The sequence below is a fragment of the Thunnus maccoyii genome, chromosome 19 (assembly GCF_910596095.1).
Source record: "Thunnus maccoyii chromosome 19, fThuMac1.1, whole genome shotgun sequence".
Classification (NCBI taxonomy): domain Eukaryota; kingdom Metazoa; phylum Chordata; class Actinopteri; order Scombriformes; family Scombridae; genus Thunnus; species Thunnus maccoyii.
In genome coordinates, this window is record NC_056551.1 from 8,502,865 (window position 1) to 8,518,851 (window position 15,987).

General features: G+C 41.6%; 1 protein-coding gene across 2 annotated transcripts; it reads right to left on the minus strand.

The window, feature by feature from the left end:
• Window positions 1–4,909: 4,909 nt before the first annotated feature.
• pigo (phosphatidylinositol glycan anchor biosynthesis, class O) lies at window positions 4,910–15,827 on the minus strand. Of its 2 annotated transcripts, none has more exons than XM_042395846.1 (11): window positions 15,736–15,827; window positions 14,857–15,335; window positions 13,785–13,928; window positions 13,272–13,395; window positions 12,777–12,936; window positions 10,641–10,823; window positions 8,860–10,456; window positions 8,536–8,739; window positions 7,504–7,688; window positions 7,204–7,274; window positions 4,910–6,616 (listed from the first exon to the last, which is right to left on the minus strand). In XM_042395846.1, the coding sequence occupies exons 2-11, from the start codon at window positions 15,332–15,334 to the stop codon at window positions 6,487–6,489; spliced, it is 3,276 nt and encodes a 1,091-aa protein (XP_042251780.1). In that variant the 5' UTR covers window position 15,335; window positions 15,736–15,827; the 3' UTR covers window positions 4,910–6,486. The 2 variants fall into 2 exon arrangements, with proteins under 2 accessions (XP_042251780.1, XP_042251779.1); XM_042395845.1 differs by having other exon boundaries at window positions 15,614–15,827.
• Between the last annotated feature and the right edge of the window lie 160 nt (window positions 15,828–15,987).

The following is a 15,987-nucleotide window of genomic DNA, read 5'->3' on the forward strand; positions in this document are numbered from 1 at the left end:
CTCTATTGTTAAAGGAGAAGCCTCTACCTCTTCCTCGTCCTCGACCTCTGCCTCTTACAGGTGGAGCATAATAAGCCATCTGAACCATCTGCAATCTTTCAGCCACTACTTTAGATTTCTTCTTTTGCTGGTTTCTTTCATCCTGAAGAACAGTCTCAGCATGTATGCAATATCTTTTAATGTCATTCAATCTGGCAGTTTGCCATGCCACACAGTGTCTGACAAAAATAGCTCTCACTTCCGGAGACAGACCATCCACCAAGGCCTGTACAAACTGTCTTTCCCACACAGTATCATCGACAGTGTTAGCTGGTTGTTCATTTCCACTATGTGTGTTAAAAACTTGGAGCTTTCTGAAGAAATAATCATCAAATGATTCTTCTGGTTTTTGCACACATGCATTTACAGTTGTCATATTTATGACTGGTTTAAATTGTGTCACCAATGCTTGACACAAAGCTGCCAGCTGCGTTTGATAAGGGGCGCCATTTGCAACAGTCCATGGGGCAGCTGGATCCCAATTAGCAGGCTTAACTTCTCCCCAGGCAAGACCCATCTTAGTAGCACAAACGTGCTCCAATTCAGCAGCAGTGGGTTTACACTGTATTACCATCTTTGCCAAAGCGTCTGCAAAGACTTTTCCATTATTCTTAGGGTCTGGAAGTTTGTCAATGATAGCCTGCAATTCTGTTATCTTCCATGGTCTATAAACATGCTGTACACCCCCAGCTCCATTAGGGCATTCTATCATTGGGCCAAGAAATGTGTCTCCAAAAGCACCTCCACATGCTCCCTCCTCTGGAGCAGCAGACGGAAGATCCAATGTTGAAGCTGACATTGTGGGCTGATAAACAGTTCCTGACCTTGTCATAGCTAGGCCACCTGGATTGAAACTTGTTTTTCTCCTCACCACCATTGGAGTCAACCATTCAGCAGCACAAAGACGTGGTGTTTTCTGAGGTGTTAGTGTTGGTGGTTTCATGGCTTGCTCCAGCAACCCAGCATATGGTGGAGGGGGACGGCTGATAGGTGACACTACAGCAGCTCCTTTACTTTCCTCTGATTCTATAAATACCTCTCCTACAGCTCCTCCTACAGCTCCTTCTCCCAGCTGTGGGTGATATTGTTGCTCACTGGGAGGAGCCACATCTCCCAACTGTGGAGGAGGACTTCTTGCTGGACAGTCCAACAAATCATCCACCTTATGAACACTGACCATAGTAGTAGAGGGCGGTGTTATTTTAGGACGACTGCCAATTATCTGCTTCGTGTGACAAATCTTTCGACTGATGGCATCCCATACCCCAACACATTCTATCATATACCCATAATCCCAATCAGAAGGGCCTAAAGGACTGGGTGGAGCTGTTAACTCATGCAACAACAATATCTGAGACTTCTCAAAAGAACCACTTCGTGGCCACCGCGAGTCAAAATCTGCTACATGATCACAAAATGGCACTGTGTAATAAGTTGTACTCGTTATTTCTTCAACAAGGGCTTTTGGCGTCATTTGTGCCAATTTGTTGTATGTGTCATCCACACACAAGGAAACAAATGTTCTAACACTTTTACACATTTTTTCAGTTCTTTCTCTATTGTCTGCTTCTTTTTCCCACAATTTCAAACTTTCAATTTGTTTTGTCCATCTATCATTAACCTTCTTAGCAGCTCGTACTTTAGCTTTCTTAATTTTATCCTCAAATCTCTTTGCTATTTTTTTTCTCAGATTCCTAAGAGAAGCATGTTGTAGACTCCCATATTGAGGAAATCCTGAATTCTTATGCCACTTTGGCAAAAATTGTACGGCAACAGAGCCATACTTATCAAACATTTCTTTTGCTGGACTTTGAAGGTTTTTCTGATTGCTGTTAATGGCACCCATGGCGATTCTGTTCCAATTATATAATACTATGTTAAGATATTTAAATAAACACCTTCTAATGAATCTTATATTAACTTCTTCAAAAAGAGAAAGAAAAAAGAAAAAGGAAAGAAACCTTCAAAAAAAACTATCCCTTTTCTTCACCTACTGACATGCACTCAGGGACTGAATGAATGTGTGACAAAAATATCTCCCACAGACTAACCGTCTGCTGTAGAAACAGGGGAGACAAAATATGTACCAGCTGTCTGGTTCCCTAGTCTGACCACTAACCTAATCAGACAAATCACTATTTCTCACACTTCTTTTTGTCCTTTCCTTGTTGAAAAGAACTTAAAAAAATACGCCACACCAACTGTGCAGTGCGTTCAATAATTTCAATAGGAGAAAGGAAAATTTGACCTTGCTCATCAAGAGATTGATAATGCATGCGATGTAAATCACCAAAAAGGTGGACAGGCATCATTAATTACTCATACAAAACAGTCCACATTGAACTATTTTCATTTAGTCTATGCATTCAGCATAACTCACTTTTCGTCTTTATTTATTTATTCCATTTATTTATCTTGTGTTTTTTTTTTTTTTTGTTTGTTTTTTTTTTTTCTTCGTGAGTTCAACAACTAATTGTTAGCATTTATGTGGGGAAAAATTTCCTGAACTGGTCTACACCCAGACATCAAGCAGACAGAAGCCGCCGACACATAACCACACAGGGAAATGCAGTAACTCAAACAAAGAAAAACAGTACCGTACTAAGCGCTTTTTAACAATTTACGCAGGCTCACATATTGATAGAACTCTGATCTCACCTCGTATCGTACGCAGGCTCACATATTGATAGAACTCTGATCTCACCTCGTAATTTAGGCCTTTTTGGGGACTCTAACCCCTTTATTTATCTGGCTTTTATTTACGCAGGCTCACATATTGATGGAACTCTGATCTCACCTCGTATTGTACGCAGGCTCACGTTTGTTATTCCCGATCTTACCTCGCACTTTTAGCCTTGGGGACTCTAACCCCTATTAGCTTTTATCAAGGACTCTAACCTTGAAAGGGACCCTGGCAGCGGACTCTAACCCTGCCTTTTTTACAGTGCACACAGGGGACTCCAACCCCAAAACCAACCTTATGACTCCACTATTTCAACAACCAACAATGCATAGTCAAACCCACCAATTTAGAATTTAGAAGCAACAAACAAATGCAATTTCCACATAATCAGATCAACAGTTGCCAATACAAGTCCCCATAAAAGTGGTTCTTTCAACTTACTGCCGTCCCGTTTCTCGAAAGGAAGACGTCAGGCGTCCCGAAAAAACCCTTTCTTACTGGGCGTCGAGGTTCCTCAGTCTCCTAGGACTGTCCCGATCGTGGAGTCCGTCAGTCTTACGAGAAAAGGTCGGCAGGTTAGCATCCCGGACGAGCCCCCAAATGTAATGGGAAATTGCTGATCACTCAATAAACACACAAGAGAGCATTGTCAGGTTATGAAATAGTGTAATCAAATAATACAATCAGAAGTATAATGCATCATAGTTCTGGAGACAAAGATACGTACCACCTAGCTATCTTTTCTTTGTCTGAAAGGTTGGCACTTAACCAGTCCCTTAAATACTACTTGTACAGAATTTATGACATCTGCTTACTAACCTTACAGGTCAGCAACCAACCCTCAGATAGAAACATAGGTCAGAAGTTCAGCTAACCTAGGAACAGTCTTTCTTTACGACCATATATGACAGTACATAAGCACCAAGTAGCATCACAAAATAACATCCCTGCTATATTAAATTAAGGACAAACCACACTATCCTCTAAAGCTTATCAGTTTTACACATAAACATCTACATAACTACAGTTTATCTTATCACTGGCTCAGGTAAGGGTATAACAGAATAAACTTAACTGTTAAACACACAACTGCCTCATCTTACACAGCAAAGAACTAAGTTTAGAATATATATAGCACAGAGGAATTTAGAACATGTGTAAAACACTAACTAACACTAAACTGAACTTAAACACTGTCTGAAACATGTATGATATATTGAAGAAATACATCAAATGATAACCTGTGATTCAGTTTTCTTTTACAACATCCACTGGGTTAAAGTTTGGGAAAAAGTAAATAAGGTGTGTTGTAAAAATCTTTCAGGTGCCCATAGCACAAAAAAACAACCCAATATATTTGCAGGGGGTTGAAAGAACTTTTGATCAATACCAAAAGTTTGGTTATTACTTCGGTAGGTGTTTAGATTTCTGGCTTTCAAAACATGCTTTTCAATTTTCAACATTCTATTATTATGTGATTTTTTTTTTCATTTCTGACTTTTACAGTACACATAAGCTGTGCCAGCAGTCTGTTGATGCCACAGCAAATCCTTGGTCACTCATCAAGTTCAACTAAATCATAAATGACTTCATGCCCTTTGAGTTGCACATTTTTAGCACAGACATTCAACCCTGTCCAGCTCATGTTATGGCCATGACCAAATTATATTCTGTAATTAATAGTTAAAGAATGTGTAAATAAAAGTGTGAATCCCCATCTGAGACTTTTTTTTTTTTTTTTTTTTTTAAAGGATGAAAAAACTCTTAAAGGGTAACTAAACAGATATATGTAACTAAAAAATCTTCAGTTGTAAAATAGGAATTAGATGGAAGCACAGAAAACTTTTGCATAGAACTTTTGCTAATGTGTGCAAGTGATACTTTCAACAACTTACAGAGTTATGGTAACTGGAAATGTGGAAAGCCACAGTAAATAATGAATGAATCACCTTGACTGATGGGCAGTAAAAACCTAAGGCAGCACCCATCCCTTCCATCAACTCCTTAGATCAATAAACAAAACATTAAATACGACTTTTATGCACCATATAAATAGTTTGCACTGCTACAATAAATAAACCAGAGGTTGAAACATGGATCTAGAATCATAAGTCAAAACTGGGAATAAATTGAGTGCAATATTAATATTTCTCATCCTTGAATCCAAATTATTGGGAGAGCAAAACATCATGTAAAAAAAACTTTTATTACAGTTTTCACAGAATGTAAAATCATTTTAGTTATTTATATATTAAACTTTTTTTTCCTTTTTTAAACAGAAACAAATGTGCCATCTTCATACAACCACGCCAAACCATCAATTGGGCTGACGACCCATCACTCCCGTACAACAGCCTGAGGAATGCAGTACTAGTGTAGCTAATTCAACCTGAGCTCAACATCTCTTCGATATCATGTATTAGCTAATGAGCTTCGGCTGCTGACTACAGCCGCAGCACAGTAACAGATCTGACTCAGAGGTCCTGCAGAAATAAATTAACTGACAGTGTTTGTGGAGGTCCTGGATTTAATGACCATGTCAACTTGATGACATCATACACAAAAAAAAAAAGGCATTTGTTAAAAGGTAGGCACCTATTCCCGGGAAAAGGTGTACAAGACCTAATTAAGACAAAAGTTTCATTTGAGATTAGAAAACTCAGTGATTAATAAAATCTTAATTATAAATAGGCATTAGAGTTAGGAATCAAAACCCTAAAAAACATAAAAGACCATGGCAGATTAAGTACCCAAAACTGTAAAAAAAACAAAAGCTAACTGCACAGTAATACTCTATGAATTGGCAGTAACCAGACAACACTGGTTATTTCAACATCTTGAAAATACAAAAACATAGAAAAAATGGAAAAAAACTTCCTCCAGCAGACACTTAGATGACAGACATGCTGTAATGCACTTGGATGGATTTCGGCAAATGGAGTAGACCCGCTTGTGAATTGATAATACACTAGCTCCAGACATCGGGTGATAGAAGCTTTAGTTGCACACTAATTGTAAATCACTATGGAAAAGGGTCAGCTAAATGGCTCAGGTGTAAATCTAATTGTCAGTTCTACCAGGGAAAATTCTCTAATTGATATTTTACTGTTTTTTTTAACAACATGAGACTGTCAAATCAGCCATTCTGTCACATACAATATGCGTATTTCAGCCTAAGTAATGAAGTGTTTAAAAAACCTTCACATATTTAAGGCCAAATTTGTTTAAATGCTGAGGCAGCTGTGACAGGTGTGTAGCTTTTTTCTGTATGTAGTTACTGAAGGTTTTTGACTGCTGCACTATGAACCACTTGCAAGACTGTCTTGCTTGAAGAGCTTGGAAGTTTTCATCCACAAGTCAGAAAACAGGAGTTTAGGAGAAACATTCAGAAACCGTTGTTTCCTCTTTTAACCGCATACAATCTGGGCCTCAGAGGCCTTAATCCTCAATAACTGTATGAGGGTTTACAAGCTTATCGCCAAAAAACACCACATATAAAAAAGTCCAACGCTGAGTTCGGTTGACGTGCAGAAGTCCCTCTGGCTGAAAGATGGGCCTCAGTATCAGTATTGTACTACTTAGCCCTCAATAGAGTTAAGAGGCAACCTCACTTGACATGTTTGTGGGAGTCTTTATGTTGGACACGAATGGCAATGTTTGTATAAAAAAACTTTACGGTTACCACCATGTCCATTTACTCTGTGGCACAGTGAGCTCTGGTGGGCTGTGGTGGTAAAGCAGCAGCAGCAGCAGCAGCGCCGTCGCTACCTGGATGCATCGGGGATGAGTCTCTTAAACCAGCGGCCCACGGCCAAATCTATTCTCAGCACTAATGTGACCCCGATCAGCAGAAACACGCTGCTCACCAGGAACCCTGAGGCCTCGAACATTAACCTGGAGGGAGAAAACACAGGACTTTGACCATTGGAATCACCGTTAAAAACAGTTCCAACTTCCTGGTTTCAATATTCATCTCAAATTCAAGCTTACCAACCTTTTCAAACCTGAAAGTGTTAACTTTATCTGTGCAATATGACTACATAACAACATGACAATATGGTACATGCCAACGACATAATATAACTCTATATAATGCTGATCAGAAAATGCAACTCCAAACTCCAAAAACTGTTTTGTTGAAATTGAAATATGTATAAAATTGACATGTTTATTTAAAATACTTATAAAAACACATAATTTGATGAGATGTCATAGGAAACAACATTTCATGCTCACAATTATTTTAAAATACTGGTAAAGAAAGGCCAATTATGTAATAACTGAAAAAAGACAGGCCTTTCTACAGATGTAAATGTGCACATATGCATTACAGTTGTTGTTTACAGCAAAGCAGACTTGCAATCACTAATGTGTGTTGAGTGACCTGAGTAAGTGGTTTGCAGTTATACCGTGTCCATATCCTCAAAAGCCTTTACTGTCAGTGAATTTGCATGAGCTGGGAAATCCATTCAGGCACTTACTTGGGTGCGAAAACCTTCCACACCATTAGGTGTCTCCTGAGGATAGCAGCTGCACAGACTGAAGCAAAGACCTGTGAAAACAGCACAGATACTTAGTGGAGTGATGCGATACTGATACACATTCTAAAAGGTGGAACTGAGCCAAAGAAATAAAAAAGAAATGATCCTCATACTAAAAGGGGACTTAATCCCAGCTCATAGATTCCTAAACTGAATGACATGTTTTTGTTTGGTGACACTTGATCATTTGGAGACTTCATTATGTGAATTTATACAGACATTCTTAGTCTATGGTGGTACCTGTGCTCCAAGAATAAAGAGGTAGCGTGTTGAGAGTTGTAGGAGAGCAGAGCTGAACTGCTGGGGGTTTTCTCTCAGTCTCATCTCCATCACAGCGTCCTCTCCTTCTTCTCCGCAAGCTCTTACTCCTCTGCCCCCACGTACCTCACACACCAGAGGCCAGAACAGTAGCAATGGACAACCCACTGAAGACAATGAGACATGAGACACAAAATCAGCAAGTCAACAGGTTCACCATTTCATTTCTAGCATTCTAAAAATCTGTTTCCTTTTTACTCTTTTACTTTTAACTACTTTGGTGTTCGACAGAAACACTCTGGCGTGACAAATATCTGCTTTACCAACCAAGCTTAACTGAAAGTGGTGCAGCTACCAGGTTCAACTGAGATGTTATATTCAGTAGTCTCTGTATTGTTTACATTTTTTGGGGACCGAACGTCACACTGACTTACATATTATTTAAAAAACAATTAAAGAACAAACTTTTTCAGCAGTGTTCCCAATATTGCACTTTAATTTTCCCTTTTAACATATTTTAAACATTGATGGGAATGTGTTTATTATAAGAGTTGTTGAGATAAAGATTAAAATTCATGATGCCATAACATAATGTTTCAATATGTTAGATTTATACTAACAAAGTATACTTGTAGTTTGTTATAACTGAAAAAAACTTTTTTAAAATAAATAAAAGCTTTTTAACTTTTGTACTTTAACTAAGCAATGTCCCGCTGTGTAACACTGCAAATATGAATCATTTATTAATAAAAATGATAAATAATCCACAACACACTGAATACATCATATATGAATGCATGGTTTTAATTAAATTATCATTTAATTCAAGTAATTTTAAAATATTTTCTATTGCTTAGTTTATTCTTATTCTTTGTTTATGCTGAACCTCATCATTTATAGCAACTGAATCCTATTACTTTTTCAGATGCAGCAGCCTCATTTCCCTAAAGAATCATGGTTTTTTTAAATCATATTAAACTTGCTAACTGCTTCACTCTTAAGTAGGATCGCTACCTGCAAACAGGATGTGTGAGGCAAAGGTGTTGAGGGTAACCAGTGAGGCGGGTAGCATGGTGCCTGTGTGTCCATCAGGGAATCCCACGAAGGCAGCGCCCCACTGGATTGAGGGGAAGGTGGGCAGGTGACCTGTGGCATGGAAGAACTGGGTGGCAGCCAGGGACCAGAGCACAACGGGCGTCCAGGGCACGTTAAAGCCACCTGAGGGAAACAACGAGAAGTGGTGTGAGCGTAACCGAGGTAACCAAAATGCAATGACTCAAGAAGAGGCAAACAAACCAGAAAAGAAAAGCTCTGTGTGTGTGATTCTGAGTATCTCACCAGGATATGTTCCATGCAGGCCACTGAGGGTGGTGGAGGAGGCGTGAATGTGCAACAGAGCTCCCATTTCTAGCAGCAGCAGGAGGAAAGACAGAGCCATGCCCTCTGGGTGCAGCAGCAGCAGACCTATCCCCAGCAGGCCACAGAACAGAAGCAAAGGGGCAGAGTAGACCGTTCCCAGTCCGTAGGCCTCCACAGCAGGCCTGCTGTCCACCTCGCCGCCCCCGCTCAGCTCTCCGTCATCCAGGGAACGACGCATGCGCTGGTAGATCTGGGGGATGAGGTGGTGCAGCTCTGCTTGGGGGCTGATGCCGGTGCTGGCTCGGTAACGGGGTGGGGGTAGAGAGGAGCCCCTGGCTGAAGCTGTGGCCCTTGTCTTCACGAACACAGTGAGAGGGTCTAGCCAGATCAGGAAAAGACCCAGTCCCAGGAGACAGAAGGCAGCCCTGGGGAGGGCCAGCTGTGCCAGGCTGATCAGCTGGGCCAGATTCCTGAAGCTGTCCTCTGGAGTGGCACTAACAGCCCAGTGCAGCCCCAGGCACACAGACAGCAGTGGTAGGATCCAGCGGGCTGTGAACACTGTCCCACCTGAGGAATTGAGGTTACCGTAGTGGCGGAGGCATCGTCTCAACAGATACGTCCACAAGCCCAGGGAGAAGACTGATAGGATGTAGTGGAGGTTCTTCAGCTGATTGTCCTGCATCCGGGAAAGAGGAGAAAGGAAGGGCGATGGCTGGCAAGAGCCCTGCTCTTCCCGACAGCCGTGGAAGGAGAGGGAGAGGTAGAGGCTGCCAACGAGGAGTCCTAAGCAGGCTAGGAGGGTGCTGCTTTCTTTTCTCACAGTCGATGGGGACAAGGCGGGTGAAGGCAGCAGCCCAGCAGGCTTCAGAGGGTCATGGATGGGGGGAAGAAGCAGGCCTTCCCAGTTGAGATGGAAGGGAATATAGAGACCAAGAGAGAACACCAGAAAGGTGACTACACGGCCCTCAGCGATCACATAGCTATCAGAGAGCAGAGAGGCACAGCGGAGGAGGAGCACCAAGAGAGGGGGGATGAGGAGGCTACTGGGTGTCAGCCAGCTAGCAGACTTTGGAACTTTAGTTCCGTTCTTAGCCACAGCAGTTGCCCTGGATCGATGAGCCCTCCAGAAGAAGAAAAGTTCAGAGCTGAAGGCAGCGGCTGCCAAACACCATGCCACCTCGATGTAGCCCTGTGTGAGCAGCTGACCGGCAGCCACACAAGCCCCCCCTGTTAGCGCCGCCACAACCGGGACCTTCAGTACTGGACCGTTCTCTCTGACCAGCACAAGCGACAGCTGGGAAAGGATGAAACACATCAGGCAGGCTAGCGCCAAGATGGCTAAACCTGCTGCCATCTTAAGTGGGTTGAATCGGGCCCAGGTAGCTCGGCAGGTGTCTCTGACGGAGGTGAGGTAAGCCTGCAGCGAGGAGGCCAGCTCTGGGGAGGGTGACCGACCCTCTCTAACCGATGAGAGGTACTCAGAGGAGAGGCGGGCAAATTCATCCTTCAGCTGTGAGAGGCTCTCTGGTGGGATATCTTTTGCCATGCCGGAGTATGTTTCCAGGAAACGGTTGACCTTCAGAGACAGAACGATCACATCAGTAAGACAGGTAAAATTAAACAGAGAGACAAAAACACACACTGCGTACAACTGAACATCCTCCAGGGTATGTATCACATTTTAAAGTGAAGTCTTTTTTTCCCCACATGAAGACATTTTAACTGGCAAGCACAAGTGAACTCTTTACTGAGCAGAGTACCTGTTTTGCGTTGATCCACAGCGCCTCCAGCTGGCTGAGACCTCCAACTGCACCTGCTGTCTGCCCGTGAGGAGGGAATAAAGGCAAGAGAACCTGCCCCACGCTGCTGTACGGGATGGGAATTCCCAGCAGCAGAGCCAGGGTGGGCACGAGATCAGTCTGGGGCACCACGTCTGGTTCACGCTACAAATGTGAGGACATAAAAGGGGGTTGTATTACTGCATTACTGACATTTTAATATGTAATCAGTAACTGATTAATGACATATCTTAAACTGCTCGGCTTAAGTGGACTGATACACAAAAAATAATTCTCTTTCAATTAGACACACTCTCAATGATAAAAAGTGCCTATAAATACTTACCATAGCAACCAGCACAGATAAAGCTACCACAAACAAACAGGCGATTTTTGGGTGATTAATTGCACTTATTTCTCAAAAGTTGGCGTAGTCTCTTAACTGCAAGCAGATTATGAATAAATGACTCAACTCAAGCAATCAGCTACCACTGCCATTACATTCATCAGTGAGATTAGTGGATTTGTTTACTGGTAGATAAAAATAACTGATCACTGAATAGAAAAAGTGTCTCAGTGTCTAATAGAGCATCATGTCTAATAATCTCTCCTATTCCTTGTACTGGTGGGTATTTTCTGTACAGTCGTGCAACCCGTGGTTTTCCACAATGTGTTATGTAACGCTCCAATTACACTGCAATTATGGAAATGAGCTGTGAAGTTCACTACTTGAGTGTTTTACCCCTTAACAGGCAGAGACCACCTGCCAGCATCAAATTTGTGGATTCAGGCAAATGCTTTGAATGGTTTGATGTTTCATACTCATAACACAGCAAACACTCTGCTGAATTGGAGAGATAAACGTGATGTAAACTATTGTTTGATAGCAAAATAAAAAACACACAAAACTAATTTATTTATGAGAAATTAAAATCCTTGATGACATCAATTACCTCTGGTTCCTTATCAGCTCATTCATGGACTGAACTGATTTGCTCCTGTTGTTCGACAGTGTGATCTGTTCTCTCAAAAGGTCCAAGAGTTTTCTTTCTGCTGTGTGCTTATCTCTTGCTCTCTGTTGCATATACACCTAGTTCACTGATTACTGGAATGTGGGATTTCATACGTTTTACTGATAGTCACGCTAACATCAGATTTCCTGTTCTAACTGAGCCAAGATCTTTAAGATCTTAGTTTTTATTATTATTCTTTTATGCTGTTTTGTTTTTATTATTGTTTATTCTTACTTATTCTAATTAATTCTAAACTTTTGTGTTTATCAAGACTGGGAAAGATATTTCCTATGTTTGCCAGACCTGGTTATAAACCCTGTATTCCTAATCTCATTTTCATAAACTTGAGTAGTACTTGATTTGCTTTTAAATCTGCATTAACTGTTTTTTTTTGGCCAGTAGGGGACAGCAGAAAAAAGCTGTGAACAGAAGACTGACATATAATAAATAACCTTTAAAGTTGATATGGCGAACTTGTTAGCAAACAGTTTCTTATTTACACATCCAGCAGTTACACAGCAACAACCAAATGTCTGGCTCTTTAGCTGCAAAATGTTCCACTGTGTTCACCAGCTAGTCGGTAACTGTGTCTGTTTTCCATTTGGTGCTATGCAGGTGGTGTATAGTGGGTTTTTAGAGGTTTTTCTCTGAAAACAGCTGCCTGCTGTGGCTGAAAATGACACTATGAGAGCAGTGAGAGTGAACCAAAACAGTAACGTTGCAGCCGGACAGCAAAATAATGAGCTGAAACTTGCTATAAAGCTACGTAAAGCCAAGGGGCGCTGCAGAGTCAGGTGATAATTCTCTGTTGGCTCATCACTACGAGCTATGCCACTGACATTACACATCGTCATTTGATACAGCCGCTTTAAGCAGACTTGTCATTTACTTTGATTAGTATAAAAGGTTATAAAGGTTGCCTTCTATAGTATAACCCAGTTAAAAATACACAAAGGCCTCTCTTGACACTGATTAGTTAGCTAGTAATTCATCCTACCAACTCGACCACAAAATAAACTGTTCCTTTGCATTTCCTTCCCTCTCATTACAGTATCAATGAGCTCTTGTTAAAACTGAGTGTGAAAAAGGCATCTACTCTACTGACCTGCGACGGGGGTCCGGGAAAAAGAGGTGAAGGGCTGTAGAGAAAGATGGCGGCGTCAGTCTCCTTCTGACTTTCTCCACCATGATCTCCGGTGTCTGTCATCCCGTGATCTCCCATCACCACCAAGAGGGTGTCATTCTGCAGACGGTCAATCACAGACCTGAAGGAAAAGGATGAATATGGACAGAGGGGTTCAGTGGAGTTCCTGTCCATTTCTATAAAAATATATGATTTCCCAAATACTGACCTTCTGATTTTAATGTTCAAGTTGCTCGTTCATTTCTGAACTTTGATATAATTTGTCCTAATAACTCATATTTCCTCCCTGTCCATGACTGTCTGGGTCAGCGTCTTACACTTAACTTAACTGTGTTATTACAGCAAGTGAACAGTGTGAAGTGAACAGAACTACAGGTGCACTGAGACAGCACATAATGATGATTGCAGCTGGGGATGCTGTCGAACAAGCTCGCAGCAGCTGTACTGTTGTCTGACCTGATGACTCCATCCATCTGGGTGAGCTTGTCAGCCATGGCCGGGTGGTCAGGACCAAACCTGTGACCGCAGTGATCCACCCCGAGGAAATGAGCAACCAGGACATCCCAGTCACCCCCCACCACTGTCAAAACCAACAACAAGTGACAGATGGACAGATATGAAGTGCATGTATACGACAGAAGCACGATTAGATGGACAAAAAATGTATCTGTGACTATTTTAGTCTATTGATTAATTGAAGTTAAAGTACATTTTAAGCAAAAAGATTGATGAGATTTGAAACATTTGAAGGTTCCAGGTTCTCACATTTGAAATTTGAAGATGCCATCCAGGGTTGTAGTAAATCACTGCTTTCTAATGTTTTGTATCCCGATAACAATGTCATAGGTAACAAATTAACATACTGTACAGCCAGGAGTTAGACCTTTTTTTCCCCCACTGTGGCTGCATAATGTACGTTAACATGTATGAGCTCATGGTACAGTAAAAACATATGAACAAAATACATACTGGTTGTGTAGAGGTGCTGGAGGATCCCATTGTCCACAGTGTGAAGATCCTTGACATTGAAAGAAGGGAAGGGTAGAGAACGGTAGAACTTCTTAGGAAAAAGATTCTCCCAAGTATCATCGCCCATGAACACCACCCGTTTGCCTGTAAGGGGACACGCACGTTTAAGAACGAACAAAACCATATCTTTCTTTTGAGGTAGAAAGAAAGGTTTCCTTTTAAGCATAATGGCCATATAACTGTCTAGATATTTTTTTTACAGGTAACATAAATGTGAGATAAAGGTATCTGACTGACATCTCAAAAACTATAGTTCTCTTACTTGTCCATGCTTTTCTAGACTTCGTCCAATTCCTAAACCTTGTAACAATATTATTAATGATGATAATTCAATGTTTGATCACATGTTTGTTATATACAAAGTTGTGATATATCAGACTTTTAGCAATATATTTGCACCAGTGTCATGACAGATTTTCTTATGAGGTGTGTTCTTCCTTTCTCACACATATTTTAAACCCTGAACTGCTCTGCACTCTGGCAGTGAAAATACAGCACAGTTCCCAACTGCTCATAAAGTAGCTGTTCTTCTGACCACACCCTAATCACTGATGCCGTGGCAGATATTTTACCCTTGGTAGCTGAGTGGTAACTCTCCTAATCTAATTTTGGAGGTATATTTACCTCTCCAGTTCCGCAGGATACATCCATAATGTGATGTATCCTGAATAAGGGTCTTGAACTGCAGATATATTCACTATATAAATATTATTGTTCTGCACAATGTATAATAACAATGTTTCTATTGCACATTATTTTGTATCATATTTCATTATATACTATGTATACAATCATTGCACAATGGATAATAACTATTTTTCTCTCTCACTACTCTCATTTCATTATATACTATTATTGCACAATGTATAATAACAATATTTTCTATTTGACTATTTTATTTTATTCTATTGTTGTGTGTGATGTGTGTTGTACAGTGCTGTTGTGACACTTAAATTTCCTCTTGGAGTTAACAAAGTATTTCTCATTCTTATATCCCTGTCTAACTACTCACCTTCTTGCCCAAGCTGGTGGATGAGGTTGTCCTCCAAGATTGCACTGGAGGCAAAGTTATTACCTACATCCACAAAGGTGGGCAAGGACCCTGTAGTGAAGCCCTTGATCCTCTGCATGGTGGTGGTGGGTGGGTCAGCACGAAAGGGGTACAGGCGGCCGTGGGAAGGCCTGGATGAGGCTGTTTCCTCCAGCACGGGCAGCTTGTTCTCATAAGGTCGGGGCGTCGTGTTGTTGGGGTCAAAACGGGCGAAATCGATCTTCAGGGCGTCGATGATGAGGAGGACAGCCCGGCGGAAACGTGGCTGGACGCGGCAGAAGTCCCCCGGCTCCTCTCCGGGGTGCAGCACGTCTCTACAGGTGCTGGTCCTGTTCACCTCCAGCCTCACCAGCAGGAATCCACCCACAAACAGGTAGATGCCCACAGAGTACACCGCACACATCCAGAGGAGCAGGGACAGCACAGGGAGCCCCTTCATCCTACACACAAACACACATATAACACAAGTCAATACAAGTCTAATTTAGGCACGTTTTACACACCAAGGGAAAAAAAAGTCAGTGACACCTGCTACACGAGATGCTAACGCTGGTAACGTTTCAGTTGACGTGAACTTCAAGCTCCACTTAAACTAAGCAAAACGGCACACAACATTCAGACGTGACAGGTAATATTAACTATTAATAGCTTTACGTTAAACGGAGGAGACATTTAACGCTGTTAGCCGCGGCTAGCTCGCCTAGCTGTTATCACTGACCTTGTAGCAGTCGGGTTTTCGTCCTCTCTCGGCCGGAGGGCGGACGTTAATGTGTGTGTGTTAACAACACAGGGGGCACAGGTGTCTCAGGTAAACAGAGAACGACGCGACACCACGCTCACCTTCATTGGGACTCCGGTACAATGAGATTAGATTGCTGGTGACAGCCAGGAACTTCAGCGTGCAAGAACCCGGCGGAAATTCGGGGCGGACGTTTTTCTTGGTGACACAGATGGTTTCTAAATTTATATCCCTGAAGTTTGACTTGCAGGTGCAGGTTGCTTGATACATAAATACAAAAAACACTAGTCAAGAAGGTATTGACAAAATGTTGACGAATTTTATTTCCTTATTTATTTATTATTTCCTTATAC